This window comes from Haemorhous mexicanus, chromosome 21 (assembly GCF_027477595.1).
Source record: "Haemorhous mexicanus isolate bHaeMex1 chromosome 21, bHaeMex1.pri, whole genome shotgun sequence".
In the NCBI taxonomy this organism is placed as follows: Eukaryota; Metazoa; Chordata; class Aves; order Passeriformes; family Fringillidae; genus Haemorhous; species Haemorhous mexicanus.
Window position 1 is genome coordinate 9,882,573 of NC_082361.1, and position 16,506 is coordinate 9,899,078.

At 47.3% G+C, this 16,506-nt stretch overlaps 1 protein-coding gene across 2 annotated transcripts in view; it reads right to left on the reverse strand.

Annotated features, from left to right (window-relative positions):
• Window positions 1-16,506, reverse strand: part of PNPLA7 (patatin like phospholipase domain containing 7) — a 133,199-nt gene that overhangs the window by 83,902 nt on the left and 32,791 nt on the right. For both annotated transcript variants that reach the window (XM_059865061.1, XM_059865060.1), the window contains exons 17-19: window positions 16,260-16,465; window positions 10,294-10,425; window positions 6,132-6,255 (exon numbers count right to left, since the gene is read on the reverse strand). In XM_059865061.1, the coding sequence (XP_059721044.1) occupies window positions 6,132-6,255; window positions 10,294-10,425; window positions 16,260-16,465 (462 nt within the window). The remainder of the gene's footprint in view (window positions 1-6,131; window positions 6,256-10,293; window positions 10,426-16,259; window positions 16,466-16,506) is intronic.

The window sequence follows — 16,506 nt, forward strand, 5'->3', positions numbered from 1 at the left end:
AGACAAACTGCAAATCGATGCTATTTGTGGGAGCAGTGCCAGTGGATGAACTCAGAACACCATGTACCCTTCAAAGTTGCTCTAACAACCACCTTCTGCAATCTCCTGTGTGCCAAGCTAACCCCGTGACTGAGGACATCCAGCCCTTCTGCTGTGTGCAAAGAAGAATCCAAACCTCCCTCTCTCCTTTTTTTAACAGACAAATGTATTAAAAAGCCATGAAAGGCTTACACACACTCATGCATGGAAGTCTTGTGTATCTGTACATGGCTATATGCAAGAGCAGATGTAAAATACAGGTAAAAATGAAACAAGGCTGAGCTTGCTGTGCTTTGTAATTAGGGCAGATGGAGTCATCCCACAGGTTCTCCCCAAAGGACTGAGCCTGCACTTTGCAATGACAGTCCTGTTGCAGCTGTGAACATCATTAAGGGACAAAAAAAAGAGGAAGATTAAAGCTAGGAAGGTAATTGGTAAAAGCCCAGCCTCCTGTATTTCAGTTTTACTCCTTGTACATGCATGGCTATAGGAGAGATTTGAAGTTTCATGCATGTTGTGCTGCCCTAAACCCAACATTACAGTCCCAGCACGACCAAAAACCCTGTCAGAAGCCACCTGAGACACCCACAACAAACACCCAACAAAACCATCACATTTCTCCAGGCTGTTGGAAGAGGATCTGCAAGTGCAGTGCCCTGGGCAGGCTGCTCCTCTTTGGGTGAATGATACCTGAACTTCCAGAACAGAAAAAAGAGAGAACAACCCATGATGAGCTGCTCAGATACCTCCTAGAAGGGGGAGATCCAATTGCTTTCAACTCAGCTTCACACAAGAGCCCCAAAACTGGCTGGAACTTTTATCATGGACCCTTCCCACCCTCCACTAATGACTCTTCCCCCAAAAATCCTTCCTGCCACCTCCACTGGACTCTGTTCCCACCACTCAGTGCCATCCAAGCATTCTGGTGGTGATGACAAGGATCACTTTTATCTCTCTCTCAGTGGCTTTTATTTAATGATGCTTGCAAAAAAAAAAAAAAAAAAAAAAAAAGGTTCTATCAAGGAAAACAAAAATTTTCAATGGCCTTGTGCATTTTCCAGGGTTCAAGGGGGTGTCATTTTAGCCTTTGCTGTTCCCAGCCAGCCCAGTTCCATGTGGCATCCCTTAAAATGGAAGGGAGAAAGGGAAAGGAGGCAAGAGAAGTAAAAAACTGTCCTGCAGGGGAAGAGGATGTGTATCAAGACTGAGCTGATAGCTGCAATTACCAAAACAGAGTTCAGCTGGAAGCAGAAGGAGACACCCAATATCCTAAGGAATGACAGTCCAATGCATGAAATCACCTGTCTGGAACCCAGCAGGTCACAATTCCATCACTATCTGTCACCAGAGCTCCCCATACTCTCAAAAAATAACAGGGTCCAGCACATAAAGCCCTCTGCCATTTGAGTTTAACAAAAACACTCTCAAGACGGGCTTGGAAATCGGACACAGCTTCTCATTTCATTCTGACACTAATTCAGTGGTGCAAATGTGAACTCATTCCTCAGGCTCCCCCTGCCTCCTCTGGGGCTGGCAAATACTGGTGTTTGCTGTTTGTGGGTTTCAATGAATGGTTTGGATTTTTTTGGCTTTGCTTTTGTTGGTTGTTTTAAATACGAGTTCACACCTCAGATGCTGCTAGGAAAATAATAATTTTTAGTAATATATTAGCAAGAGAGAGAGAGGAAAAGATGAAAAGAGAAGAATCCCTTTCAGGACCATGTCTTCCAGCTCTGTTCCTGAACCTCACCCACCACCAATTCCCTCAACCACAGTCTGTGCACAGTGTGCCTGAGGTAGCAATAATCTGAATCCACCTGAAATAGCTTTGTACTATCTTAGAGCCTCAGCAAATGCAGTAGTCATGGTTTGACAAAACCACAAAAATACAAGGAATTGGCAAAAAATGCACGTTTAAAAAAGGGAGAGCAAAGCAGCCTTAATGTGGAGGGTGCAGTGACATTCAGCTGGTTTGGAGCTGCCTGATAACATTAAAACTGATAGAGAACAAAAGCCTGACAAGTGTAATCCTGATAGTTCCCTTTGTGTGATTCCTTTGAGGATTACACAGCAATTAAAGATTTCTAACAGTGTTACATTTCCAAAGGACAATGCTCCAATCCCCTGAGGAAATCATAAGCCATTTACAGATTCTTCTTGGGTTTCAACTTTTTAGAGAGAAAAACTGCCATGGACATTTAGCTGTCTTAATTAGATAAACAGCTTAACATCTGAAAATATTTAAAATGTCTTATTTCTAAGAATGTAAAAGATGATTTCCTGCCCAGCAGGACCAGTGTGCTGCAGCACTGGCAGCTGAGGGTTCTTTTCTGCAATTTCTCCCTGTGTTCCAAGAGTCAGGGCACAAATGCCTCTCTGCACTCCGAAGTCGTGGTGTGCAGCCCTCCTGATAAGAGGGACTTTCTGGTTGCTAAAGAGAAGCAGAAAAGGTGCTGAATTAATCAAAACATGGCTGCAGCTGCCCCCCTCAGCAGGTATTTTGGAAAGCTGACTGGTGTTGGGTCAGACCCTGCACACAACAGAGTCCTGGGAGGGGTTACCAGTAAACCCAGCTTACACCACCTAAAAGCCCAGCTCTGGAAAGTACTTGGAGTTAATTCTGAGGCCCCTGAGACCTGTCTGGTACCCAGGCATCTCCCCAACACCACAATTATCTTTTAGAACTCAATGAAGACAAAGTGTGGCCTTGCATAAAAACCTCATTGCATTGAAGGTTCCATCCCCTGCAGCTGTTTGAAGGGCACAGGTAATGCACAACCAATTTCAATCCAGCAGCAGATTACTCTGAGGAATGGCTCTGATGGGTTTGTTGCCTTCTCCTCACCCACTGCTGTCCTCCCAAGAGTGCAAAAAGCAAAGAACAGCCACCTCAACACATGCTTGGAGTTGTGACCCTGTGCTCTGACAACCTGCCCTGCAGCTTGGAATAAACCAGGGGATAACTGCCCCAGTCTCAGCAGCACTGCCAGGAACAAGAGACCCTCAGAGCCTGGGCCAACACCTGCTATTGATAGGCACAAAAATCCAATTAAAAGGAATCCTCTCTCACACACAACAAAGTGCTAATGAGATGAAGAGAACAAGAGTAAAAACTACAATTTCCAGTGGTTAATCAAGATCAAAACCAAAGCAGCAGCATCAAGAAAAGAACTGAGAGACTAAGATAAGCATTTTAAACAAGTAGCTGGGTGAAGATAAGCCCTTCCACTCCATCAACACACAGATGTCTCCTCTGATCTCCTCTGGGATCAACCAGGGCATGGCAGAAACGATAATAATATAAGAAACGTGGTAGATAAAATTCACATTTCAACATTTTTCCCTAAGTGCATCTATAGCAATGGACCACCAAATTAAAAGATTTCCCCTAAAGGAATCAAATCTCTAGAAAGCAAGACTTATGTCAGCTGTATTTCAACAGGGAGGGAATTATTTAACAGATTCATCATTGTCCTTTAAAAATTCCTTGGAAGTTTCTAAAGTGAGCTTTGCCCAGATCCCAGTGATTGGAGATGCCCATCAATAGGGCCAACAGCAGCCAGTGTCCCTCCAAAATGTCTCCCTGAGAGTCAGGATCCTTTTCCCCTGACAGAACTGTCCTTGTCAGCTCCTCAAGGAACTCCACAGGGAAGGAAACCTCAGTTTCTAATCTGCTCTTCTCCTCCTGCATTGACAGACCTCAGGAACAGATGCCATTGAGTCAGTGCAGGGAACAAAACAGTTTGAGCCACGAGTTGAGCCCCGGGAGCGCACGCACGCGCTTGGAAATTACCATCCTGTCTGAAAGCCTTCATCCTGTGCTGCTTTGCTCCTGCAAGCAGCAATGGCAGAGCCTCATCTCTTATGCAAATGACACGTGGCATTTGGAAAGTTCTGACACAGAGGCAGTAAACAAAAAGCCATCAACTGCAAGACTCTCTGTTTGCTTGGTGCCCCCAGTTGGGGTGACACGGGAGGGTCTCGGAGGCGTTCAGGGAGGATCAAGCCACCAGGTCACCAAAAAAACAATTACCAACACCAACTGCTGCTTTCATCCCCTGCAAGCACCCAGAACCCCAATTATGTTAATGTCAGGGAAAAAAAACCCCAACCCTTCAGCAGGTTTTTAAAGGTTTATAACAGATTCCACAGAAGGGGATAAACAAAACCTTTTAAAAGCAAAAATATCGCTTTGCTAATGCCCTCTGAAATAATGCTGGCATTCTTCACAGATCCTCCCCCATGTTTGCAAAAGGCAGCCAGAGCATGGAGACACTTCCAACAAATGGCAGAGTGAATCAGTGGGGCTGGGAGCTGTGGGCAGGAAGGAGATGACAACGTCCACAGAGTCACTGAAGTCTCCAGCGTGATTCACGATCCAAAACAGTGACTTGTGCTTTAGGCACAAACTGCATGGGTATTTCTGTAGCCCTGCCTGGGCACTCACTGCAAACAGGGCCCTGCTACAGCAAACACGGCCCAGTCCTTCCACCAACCCACCTCCTCCTTCCTGCCCAGAGAAACAGCTGGGCCAGCCTGGAAAAACCAGCACAGCCTTGCTCAGAAAGGTGGAGTTTAGGACATTTCATAGAACCACTGAATTGTAAAAAAGCCTGGGTGGGAAAGGACCTGAAGGCCCATCCAGTGACACCCCTGCCATGGGCAGGGATACCTCCCACTGTCCCAGGCTGCTCCATCCAACCTGGCCTTGGGCACTTCCAGGGATCCAGGAACAGCCACAGCTTCTCTGGGCACCCTGTGCCAGGGCCTGCCCACCCTCTGAGCACCATATGCTGCCCTGTCACTCAAAACTGCTCTCAAAGTAGAACAGGTCTGTTTTTAACCTGGGAACTCTGCAAAACTCCAGGAGCTTGACAGTGAAAAGCTGCAGAACACCACAGGCAGAGGAAAGCAGGAAAAGGCCTGGATGTGACATTGACAATCCCCTCTTCACACACCAAAAGGCCTCACACCATTGTGATTAGTCACAAAAGATGTCAGCTTCAGTTCCTGTCAAACCATGTCATTTTACCTTTAATAAGTATCCCAAAGAAAGGAAAAAACCCAAATAAAATTTGTGTTAGAAGCACGTTCCAGCAGGGACCTGCTTCTCCAAACACAATCCCCAGCCAACACAACCCCTCAGCCAGAGCAGCACAGAGTGTGGGAAGAGATCCCTAAACCCTGTGCACATGGAAATATCAAATATGGGGCAAGCAGCAGCCCAGCCCAGCCCTGTCTCTGCTGGGAGCACCACCAGAACTGCCTCATGGACGACACAGGCAAAATTTTGGATCAGCTTTCTAAGGGCTTTCTCAGACTCCTCTTTCCCCTTCATTCCTCTAAAAAGGAATTTCTTCCCATAGAATCAATCCCAATTCACATGGCTTCAGAGCTATCCTAATTCTGCCTATAGACAGATACATTTTCAGTGCTTAGTTTTCAGCTCAGAAAGCAGAAAAGGGCCTGAACAACAAGCTCAGAATTTCAGAAATCTTCTGATTTTAAATATAAAAATCAAACAAGCCACGCATATTTATGACTCCTATTTCTGCTGTTAGGTCTGAGAAACAAAACTAGGTCTGAGAAAGAAAAAATGAACATAAGAGAGAAATTAAACATGTATAAATACTACAATTTTGAAATGAACAGTTGCTTTAATAGTTATGATAATTACACACTCCCTGAAAAACCTGACAAAGCTTTGAAGTCAGCTCTGCTAACTCTAAGGAGGTTGGACTAGACACATCTGGGGTGGGCTCATCCAAACTGACTCCTCCTATGGCACTAAATTTATTCAATTTATTAGTGCACATTCCTGCAATTACTCCAGCCCTAATTTAACAGGCTGGAATGGGAAAAGGGAGGAAAGTAACCAATGGCACAGAGGAGCACTGGGCAGGACACAACCTTTTTTGGGTTTATCTTTCTTTTCAACCCCATTCTCCAACTGCTATAAAAACTTCCCAGGCTGAAAGGAGTTTCCCACATTTTCAACGTTGGAAGCCCTAAAGCTGCCCAAGGGATGGGAGCAGCACTGAGTGTGTTTAGCATGGAGCAAACCCCATTTCCCAGGGACAGGCCCCTCTCACCACTCCGATGAGGTCCCCCCGGCCGTACTCCCCGGTCAGGTGCTTCTTGCCATCATCCATGCGCAGCACGGAGCGCAGGCGGCCGTTCAGCACGATGTACGTGCAGTCAGACTTGTCCCCCTGCCTGCAGGGAGAGCAACCAACAACCAGCATCAAGGAATGGCACAGCCAGACTACAGCCAACAACCAGCACCAAGGAGTGGCACAGCCAGACTACAGCCAACAACCAGCATCAAGGAATGGCACAGCCAGACTACAGCCAACAACCAGCATCAAGGAATGGCACAGTCAAACTACAACCAACAACCAGCATCAAGGAATGGCACAGCCAGACTACAGCCAACAACCAGCATCAAGGAATGGCACAGTCAAACTACAACCAACAACCAGCATCAAGGAATGGCACAGCCAGACTACAGCCAACAACCAGCATCAAGGAATGGCACAGTCAAACTACAACCAACAACCAGCATCAAGGAATGGCACAGCCAGACTATAACCAACAACCAGCATCAAGGAATGGCACAGCCAGACTACAACCAACAACCAGCATCAAGGAATGGCACAGCCAGACTGCAACCAACAACCAGCATCAAGGAATGGCACAGTCAGACTGCAACCAACAACCAGCATCAAGGAATGGCACAGCCAGACTACAGCCAACAACCAGCACCAAGGAATGGCACAGCCAGACTGCAACCAACAACCAGCATCAAGGAATGGCACAGTCAGACTGCAACCAACAACCAGCATCAAGGAATGGCACAGTCAGACTGCAACCAACAACCAGCATCAAGGAATGGCACAGCCAGACTACAACCAACAACCAGCACCAAGGAATGGCACAGTCAGACTGCAACCAACAACCAGCATCAAGGAATGGCACAGTCAAACTACAACCAACAACCAGCATCAAGGAATGGCACAGCCAGACTACAACCAACAACCAGCATCAAGGAGTGGCACAGCCAGACTACAACCAAGAACCAGCATCAAGGAATGGCACAGCCAGACTGCAACCAACAACCAGCACCAAGGAATGGCACAGCCAGACTACAACCAACAACCAGCACCAAGGAATGGCACAGTCAAACTACAACCAACAACCAGCATCAAGGAATGGCACAGCCAGACTACAGCAAACAACCAGCATCAAGGAATGGCACAGTCAAACTACAACCAACAACCAGCATCAAGGAATGGCACAGCCAGACTGCAACCAACAACCAGCACCAAGGAATGGCACAGTCAAACTACAACCAACAACCAGCATCAAGGAATGGCACAGCCAGACTACAACCAACAACCAGCACCAAGGAATGGCACAGCCAGACTACAACCAACAACCAGCATCAAGGAATGGCACAGCCAGACTACAACCAACAACCAGCATCAAGGAATGGCACAGTCAAACTACAACCAACAACCAGCATCAAGGAATGGCACAGCCAAACTACAACCAACAACCAACATCAAGGAGTGGCACAGCCAGACTACAACAACCAGCATCAAGGAATGGCACAGCCAGACTACAACCAACAACCAGCATCAAGGAATGGCACAGCCAGACTACAACCAACAACCAGCATCAAGGAATGGCACAGCCAGACTGCAACCAACAACCAGCATCAAGGAATGGCACAGCCAGACTACAACCAACAACCAGCATCAAGGAATGGCACAGCCAGACTTGTCCCCCTGCCTGCAGGGAGAACAACCAACAACCAGCATCAAGGAATGGCGCCACATTTCTCTTCACAGAGAAAAGCAAGGCACAATTCTTCCCAAGAATATTTCTGGGTTTCACATTCTCTGAACCTCAGAGAAAGGCAAAACAATTCTTATCTCATTGTCTGTGCCTGTGTTTGTGTCAAAGTAGAATGCAATGTGGAGATTGTTTACCCAGTGATGGTGTTTTGTTTCCTTGGCCTATCAGGGCTGTCCTAGGGTGATGTCATGATGCTTGCATCCCCATTCCTGTGTTCTGTTCATGCTGGATATTGTGTTCTGTGCCTTCAAGACTGGCTCTGGAGAGCAAATGTTTTGTTTTGGTTTTGTTATCAGCTGCTCCCCCATGGCTGGCAGGACTCAGAGATGGGGCAGTACCTAGTGCAGCTTTGGCTTTTCCCTTTGCTCTTGCTCTTGCTTCTGCTTTGCTCTTGCTTTTTGCTTCTGCTCATTAGTCAGTTTAGCTAAGCAGTCCAAATTTTTCCCTGGACTGTTTTTCCTTTCCCTTTTTTGGACCCACTTGAGCCTGCTCCAGACTGGGACCTGGGAACACCCAGAGTTTGCACCTTGTGGCTGCAGCAGCTGCCCCAGTGCTGGAGGGACTGATAACAGAGTGACCACTCCCAGAGAGACTTTCTGAATTTGTCATCCTTTTCAGAGCAGTGAGAGAGTGGTGTCACCTGGTACTGTTCATTTTGTGTGCTGGGGGTGCTGTGCCTGTTAAACAAACAGGTTCTTTCCACTTCTCTCCAAGGAATCCTTCCTGAACCGGACGGGGGGAGGGGCTGTGTGGATTTGCTTTTTGGAGGAGCCCCCTTGGGAGGTTTTCTCCCAAATCTGCCCTAAACCAAGACAAGGGCCAAGTGTGTGTGTGTGTGTGTGTGTGTTGGGACTGTCAGCTGCCAGTCATAAGACTCTGTGCAGTTCAGTGCACTGGAGTGCTTGGCAGATTCAGTTTAGATGCAATGTAATACAGTGTAATATAATATAGAATAATATAGTAAAATAAAGTAATTAATTAGCCTTCTGATAAGATGGAGTCAGATGCATCATTTCTCCCCACACAGGGGTCATCCTGTTTGATAAAGGAATAGTCCCTGCTCAGCAAATGCATCTGGAGGTTTTGGATAAGTTTGTGGATTTTCTCTGCCTGGCTTGGAAGATGCAGGAAAGTGTTTAATTGATGTTTAATGAGCAAATGAGAAATGGAGCAGGAACTTGTTAAAAGGTGACTGGAAATGGGTTGAATGTGTAAATGTACAGGCTGTGCACAGGTAGCTGAGACAAGGAGTGACAGGACAAGGGGGAATGGCATCAAACTGAGAGTAGGGTTAGATGGGCTATTGGGAATTAGGAATTGTTCCCTGGCAGGGTGGGCAGGCCCTGGCACAGGGTGCCCAGAGCAGCTGGGGCTGCCCCTGGATCCCTGGCAGTGCCCAAGGCCAGGCTGGACAGGGCTGGGAGCAGCCTGGGACAGTGGAAAGTGTCCCTGGATGAGCTTTAAGGTTCCTCCCAACCCAGGCCAGTCTGGGGTTCCATGCTAGGACTGGCAGGGCATGACCAGGGTGGGGCAGGCCCCAGGGGACACCACAGGCTCACTGCTGGCTACTCGGGAGCTCATTCCGCCTGCAAGGTCAACGTGGCTGTGCAGAGGAATTCTGCAGGTCAAAGACCCCCAGGTGGCTCCAGATTTGGTGCACACACCTTTGTCTACCAAAAATTTTTTGCTGGCACAATCAGGAGTGCTGCTGGGAATGTCACAATTCTGGTGGTAGAGTTAAAACAAATGCAAGGAATTCCAGAAGATTTTAACAAGATATTGACAACTAGGAGTGTTTTGATGTACAGAGTAATCCAAAACTTCCATTGGCATTGGTGCTGCAGGTATGGTTATGAAAATTACAATTATACAGATCATGTTCTAATTAGACTGTTACTCTCCCACCACTGCAGCAACCACATAACAGCTCAATTGCATCCTAGTACATATCCATAAAACTAAGTTTTCCCAAGGTAACTTTTGCCCCTTAAACACAAAATTCCTATTTTCAATTTACTGCTGAATAAGCCTAACTGAATTACCTTTGAGTTTTGCTGTTTGTTTCAGAAAGGCTGAAAACCTCTGAGCAATAGATCTTCATGCCCTCAACAATGCAGAAACTACCACCAGAACATGGAACTGTGTCTTAATCAATGATATCACTTAAACAGCTTGCCAAGACAACACAAAAGATGAGGAATAGTATAAAATAATTTAGCAACATGTAGAGACAAGAGATTGAAGAAAGAAAATAATCTCAAAATAGGCAAACAAATAAACCAATGGAATGGTTGATAAATACTGCCTGAGGTTCTCAATTTACACATCCCCAAGGGAGCACAGCTCATGAAGCAGGAAAATTTCAACAAACACACAATTTTGTCCACATCTCACCTGTAAACAGCTCGTCCAGCCTCCACCTCCATCCAGTCCAGGGCGAAGTCAATCTGCCTGACAAAGGGGGACATTCTCTTCACAACACTGTGGGCTACCCCCAGCACCACACTGGGCTGCTCCCTCATGATCCTGAGGAAAAACCAAAGAGTTACTGAGCGTCCCCACAACAGGAACAGCTGCCCACAGGCACCACATCCCAGTGCAGCTGGGCAGGAATTGGCAGGCCACCCCCCAGCCCCAATGAAGTGGCACTCAGAGCTGGCACTGTCCTAGGAGCAGGGTGCCAGTCCTGCTGTCTGGCCCAATTCCCTTCTCCCAGAGCAGCAGGATGGACATGAGCCATGTGAGCTCTTGTGTATGAGCCACCCTCCTCATTTTCCCCTCACACAGGTCTCTCCTGACTCAGGACAATGTTCATCCTGTCCTCAAGATCTTCCCTCCCTGCTGCTCTGCCCATCTCAGTCTCTTGCTCGTGCTCAGTTTCCCACTCATATCACATCACAGTTTTTTATATGTAAAGTCTGAGGTGCTTAAAAATAAAACACCTGCTCTGCATTTCAAACATTCCCTTTTCCCTCTTGCAAGGACCACAAAGAGCTGAAATATCTTCTAATAAAACTCCCCATCTACACTAAAACTGAATGTTTTTAGTCATGCTTAAAAGTCTCTAACAATAAAGACACCATGAAATTCAGTATGTTCCTCAAACTGAAAAACTGAAAAGGTTCTTCCAGGACAACCTCAAACTCCACTGTGAGGCCTAGCAAAAATCACTCTCACAGACACCTGGGAATTGCTCAGGAATGCCTAATTTCTCCTTCTTTTTAGACTGAAGATTACTTCACCCTGTCACTGTGGGAGTGAGCACTCAAATACCTCCTGAAGCACTCCCAGGGGTGAATGGATCACACACATGTCAGGTTGTTCTGCCTGTTAGGGCAGCTTGCCTTCCCTGTGCAGCATCAAGGGCAACTACTAAAAAACAGTTACTTCACAAAAAAGAAATAACATCTCACAAAGGAATCAATTTGTGTCTGCAGCGCCAGCATGAGAAGTGCACACAGAAAGGTGAGGGAGCTGCATGAAACCTTCTCATGGACAAGCAGGGTCTTCCAAGCCCCAGTGTCCAGCCTGGCCTTGGGCACTGCCAGGGATCCAGGGGCAGCCCCAGCTGCTCTGGACACCCTGTGCCAGGGCCTGCCCACCCTGCCAGGGAACAATTCCTCATTCCCAATCTCCCATCCAGCCCTGCCCTCTGGCAGTGGGAGCCATTCCTTCTGTCCTGGTACTCCAGACCCCTGTAAATTGTCTCTCCATGTTTCTTGCCAGCCCCTCCAGGCCCTGCAAGGCCACACTGAGGTCCCCCCAAAGCTTCTCCTGTGCAGGTGAACAATCCCAGCTGTGCCAGCCTCTCCTCCCAGCAGAGCTGCTCCATCCCTCTGATCCCCCTGGTGCCTCCTCTGGATCTCTGCAGCAGCTCCAGCTCCTCCCTGGGCTGGGCCAGGCCTGGGGCAGCTCTGCAGGTGGGCTCTCACCTGGCACAGGGGCACAATCCCCCCTGCCCTGCTGCCCTCGCTGGGCTCAGCCCAGGGCAGGGGCTCAGGGCTGGGGCAGCTCCAGCTCTCACCCCCAGCACCCCCAGGTCCCTCTCCAGGGCTGCTCCAGCTGCTCATCCCAGCCTGGGTTGGTCCTGGGGGCTCTCCTGGCCCAGGGGCAGCTCCAGCACTGCTGGAACCTCCTGAGGTTCCTTGCTGAGTTTTCTGCATCCACGTTCCCTTCACAAGGAAGGTGCCAGACTGGTAAGAAAATCTCCTTATTGAGCTCTCTGAGCACAAATCATGTCAGCTGTGTATCTAACCTCACCCCTAAATAACTGAGGAAGAGAGAAAGGTATGGAAGGAGGACTGAAACTCCTTGCTCCCTACCTGGATTACAGCTCTTGTGGACCACTGCAACCCTGCAGAATCACAGAAAGCCCAAGCAGAGAACCACAGTCCAAGACTGACAACAAAAGCAGCCTCCCCAGGAGCTCTGCACTGCCTGGGGCTCTGGGGCACAGAACCTGCCCTGAAGTCTCTCCAACACCAGAACTCTTCCTCATCAGTGCCACTGCTGCAGCCAGAGCCCCAGAGCTGCCAAGGACTGTGGGACAGTGCAGCACACAGAGAGCTTCCCATGGATACTGCTCTCCTCACCCAGAGCTCCAACTACTGCTTTTGCAATAATGAAGCCTAAAAGCCCTGAAAGAGCAGGGATCCACAGGCACATATCCCTATTTCATGTAGAATTCACCCCACTCACACACCTGCACTTGAATGTCTACATGGTAAATTAAACTGGACACTTGCTCTTACATTTATAACATTTAAAGATCCAGCTAGCAAACACCATTACCAAAAAGCAGGACAGCTTTTCTCTCCTGATCCTCTTCTCTTGCTGTGATTTTTCCATGTCATCCCAACCAAGATACCAACAGACACATGGAAAACACCCAGCCCTATCCCCCTTCTCAGCAGATTCAAAAGTTAAATAAAGCCCCTAAAAATCCTGCATGGTTTTACTCCACATGCTTATTTAGCCCTCAAAGTCTCCTCCCACACAGGCTGTCTGCTGTCATCAATAAAAGCCATTTACACTTTTCCTCCCTCATAATACATATCTTAATACTTAATGCATTCAAAATGCAAACTAACAGGCTTCTTCTATTTCCACCTGGAGTTCTCTCATGTCCCTCAGTTCCATGCAGCTTCTACAAGAGAATTAACACAGAAGGTAAGACCCACCCCTAGCAGGAGAAGAGAAAAGAGGTTTTTTCCCCCATTATCAGCCCAGTTTCCTTCCTCTCACGTGGGCATTTACATCCCTGATCTTCTGTTTGGCACATGCCTGGCACTGGGAAATTAAAATCCAAAGCTCTGCACAACAGAGGTTTCTGGAGGGACTTTGGGGATTCTTTACTAGAAAGCTCACCAAGTGTAACAATAAGGGCTAAGCAGTTTCTGTGGAAGTCTGGAGCTTCTGCAGATATTCTTGGGGATGTAGCTGCAATGGGATTTTCAGCTTAGCTGGCAAGACCAAATAAAAATCAAAGCTTTCCTGCTTCTCTGGCAAGTGCATATGATTAAGCCTCCAAAGTGTGAAATTTACAGAAGCAGAAAATGTGAGAGAGCCACTGGTAGCACAGATCCTGAATTCATTCCCCCAGGAGATCCTGGTGACAACTTGATTCCCATTTTCCAGGAGCTGCACGCCGAGAGCACTGCAGGCACATTCCATGGCATCAGCCCTGGATTCACCACACCCCCAGCTGGTGCCACCCCTGGGCTTGCACTGCATCCACAGCCAGCCATGTACTGATGGCAGCAGCACAAGAAAGGCTCCTGCCCTGCAGTTCCATGGGAAGGATTTAATCCAACACTCAATTCTCCACCCTGGGCTCCTTCCATTGCTGTGCTCTTTGCCTCATGACAACCATGGGCCACGTGCTTTCTGCTTCACCCTCTCATTAATTACTGAGAAAAAACACAGAGTGTTCCAAGGCAGCACAGAGGAAAAGAAGAAACACATGTGACAAGAAAAGAAGAATGAAATTTTGGAGAATAACAGGAGTTCTTGTCAAATTTCACCTAGCCTGTACGGTAAGAGAAAAATGAACAAATTAAGACAAAAATAATTCCTCTGAGATTCCAGGTAAAGGAGAAATCTGAACATTGTGGAACTATGAACACAGAATTTACACTAAAATGGCAAAAAGAACTACATCCTATTTTATTAACAAGTTTTTCTTTCTCATAGAATTCAAAGCAAAAATGAACCAATAGAAGAAACCTGATGCTTTTCAAAGCCCTTCTCCAATGTCACTTTTAAATATGGGCCCAGGAGTCAGAAGTGCCATAAAGCCTGGGCTTCAGGACAAATTGTGAAGATGAAATGCTGGAATATCACAAAGCTTGTAAAATGTTGAGAACAGATAACAGACTTTAAAGGAGAAAAAGAAAGATTTGGAAAGGACCCAAAAATAATGATGAGGTGATCCACTGATGGGTCTTGATCCCTGACTGGTAAGGGGTTAATGGAAGCAGAAAGGTAATCTGGAATTAACAGGAGGTAATTCAGTCCTTGAGAGAGAAGAGAAATCTCAGGAAAATGAGCTTCAGTAAATGACAGAGAATCCAGCCCTGAGTAGCAAAAAAACAAGAAAAAAAAAAAAAGAGAAATAGGTGGAATCTGCCTGGCTGGCTGAGACAACATAATGAAATTTGAAGCCAGAAACAAGCAGGAAAACAACAGCAGGAAAAGACAGAGAGAAAAAGTGGCTGTTTAGGAGAAATAGCCTGGAACCACATGGAATGGCACAAGTGGGAAGCATCTCTCAGAAATTAGGCCAAAGAATTGACAACCACCTCAGACCCTGGGAAAAACACAGCTCATCAACAAGCACCTGCTGAGCACAGCACAGCTCCACAGCCACACAGCCTCTGCCTGGGGTGGGAAAACCAAAATCCCAAGTGAGGATGCTGGGGTAGAGCTGGTGAGGAATAGAAACAACAGCAATTATTTAGAAAGCAGGAAGTTGTGCAGAGATGGGCATCACAGGGGCCTACAAAACACAACCACCCCCCAGAAGTGCTCTGTGTAACTCTGGACTCATGGAACATTCCAGAAGCTGGAAAAGGAGATTGGGAAAGGAAATTGTGCATTAGACACAAATGATGTGTGTGAACTAATTCTAACTCTAAATAACAAGATCACAGGATAAATCAAGGGCATTAATCATTATTATTGGCAACAAGGCTAACCACAGCCATCATACTGCATTCTTAATTACCTATATTCCCCTTTAAGCATTAAGTTGCAAGTCAGGTGCTACTTCCAAGGTCCAGGAAGGAACCTGTCTTGCACAGGGGAATTATTCTTTAACCTGCTCTATTAGTGAGCATTAAAACCCCACAGTTACACCCACAACACACTCAACTCCCTGGCTCTGTCTGGGAACAGAACTGGGGAGGTTTTCCAGCTAAAAGGAATAATTAATCCAAGACAAAGGGCCTGGCAAAGCAGCAATTAACCCACCAAAGTGCAGGCTCTGGACAGATTTTTTAATTTGAATTATGAAGTATATGAAACTTGGGCCATAATTCCCACCCCACTGGGTTAAGTGCTCTACAGGCCTTGAACAAAGATTTTTTTTCTAAGGCATTTAATATTGCCATGTTCCCTGAATTGCTCCTTGCTGGAGTTAAACCACCTGACAGAGGGACCACAGCTCACCCACACACCTAAAGCCACCCCATAAAAACATGGTTTGCTGTGGGATGCACCTGCAGCAGCACAGACATCCAACACTGGGATTAAAATCATGGCATCATTCCAGCTGGAAAAGACCTCCAAGGTCACCAGGTCCAAGCTTTAACTGATACCTCCAGGCCCACTAAACCACACCACAAAGTGCCACACCTCAGGTGTTCATACATTTTTGAACCACTCCAGGGACAGTGACTCCACACTGCCAGAGCAGCCTACTGAGATGTCCAACCACTCTCCCAGTGAAGAAATTTTTCCAGAAATCCAACCTGAACCTCCCCTGGCCATTTCCTCTTCTCCTGTCCCTGTTCCCTGGAGCACAGCCCAACCTCCCTGGCTGTCCCCTCCTGGCAGGAGTTGTGCAGAGCCACAAGGTCCCCCCTGAGCCTCCTTTGCTCCAGGCTGAGCCCCTTCCCAGCTCCCTCAGCCTCTCCTGGGGATCCAGCCCCTTCCCTGGAATTTCTCCAGCCCCTCCATGTCCTTTTTGCAAGTGAGGAGCCCAAAATTAACTCCAAGATTTGATGAGTGGCCCCCAAGCAGCACCCAGCATGGGGGGACAGTCACTCCCCTGGTCCTTTGTTCAAAAGAGTCATAAAAAAAAACCTCTAAAAACTACTTTAAAACCCCAGATACACATATGTTTGAATGGCAGAACTCACTCATAGAAATGGGACTTGGAGATGGACAGGAAGCTGCAGTCTCTGTTGGCCTTGATGGTGAAGATCAGGGGCTCCCCAGTGAGCACAGCAAGCTGGCCCACCAGCTCCCCAGGGTGGGTGATGAAGAGGCAGGTGTCCTCCTCAGAGTCAATCTTCCTCTGGTACACATGGAGCACCCCAGAGACCACAAAGCAAACATTGACATCCTGGAGCAAATGGGAGGGGAAAACAAAACAAAATTAAAAAA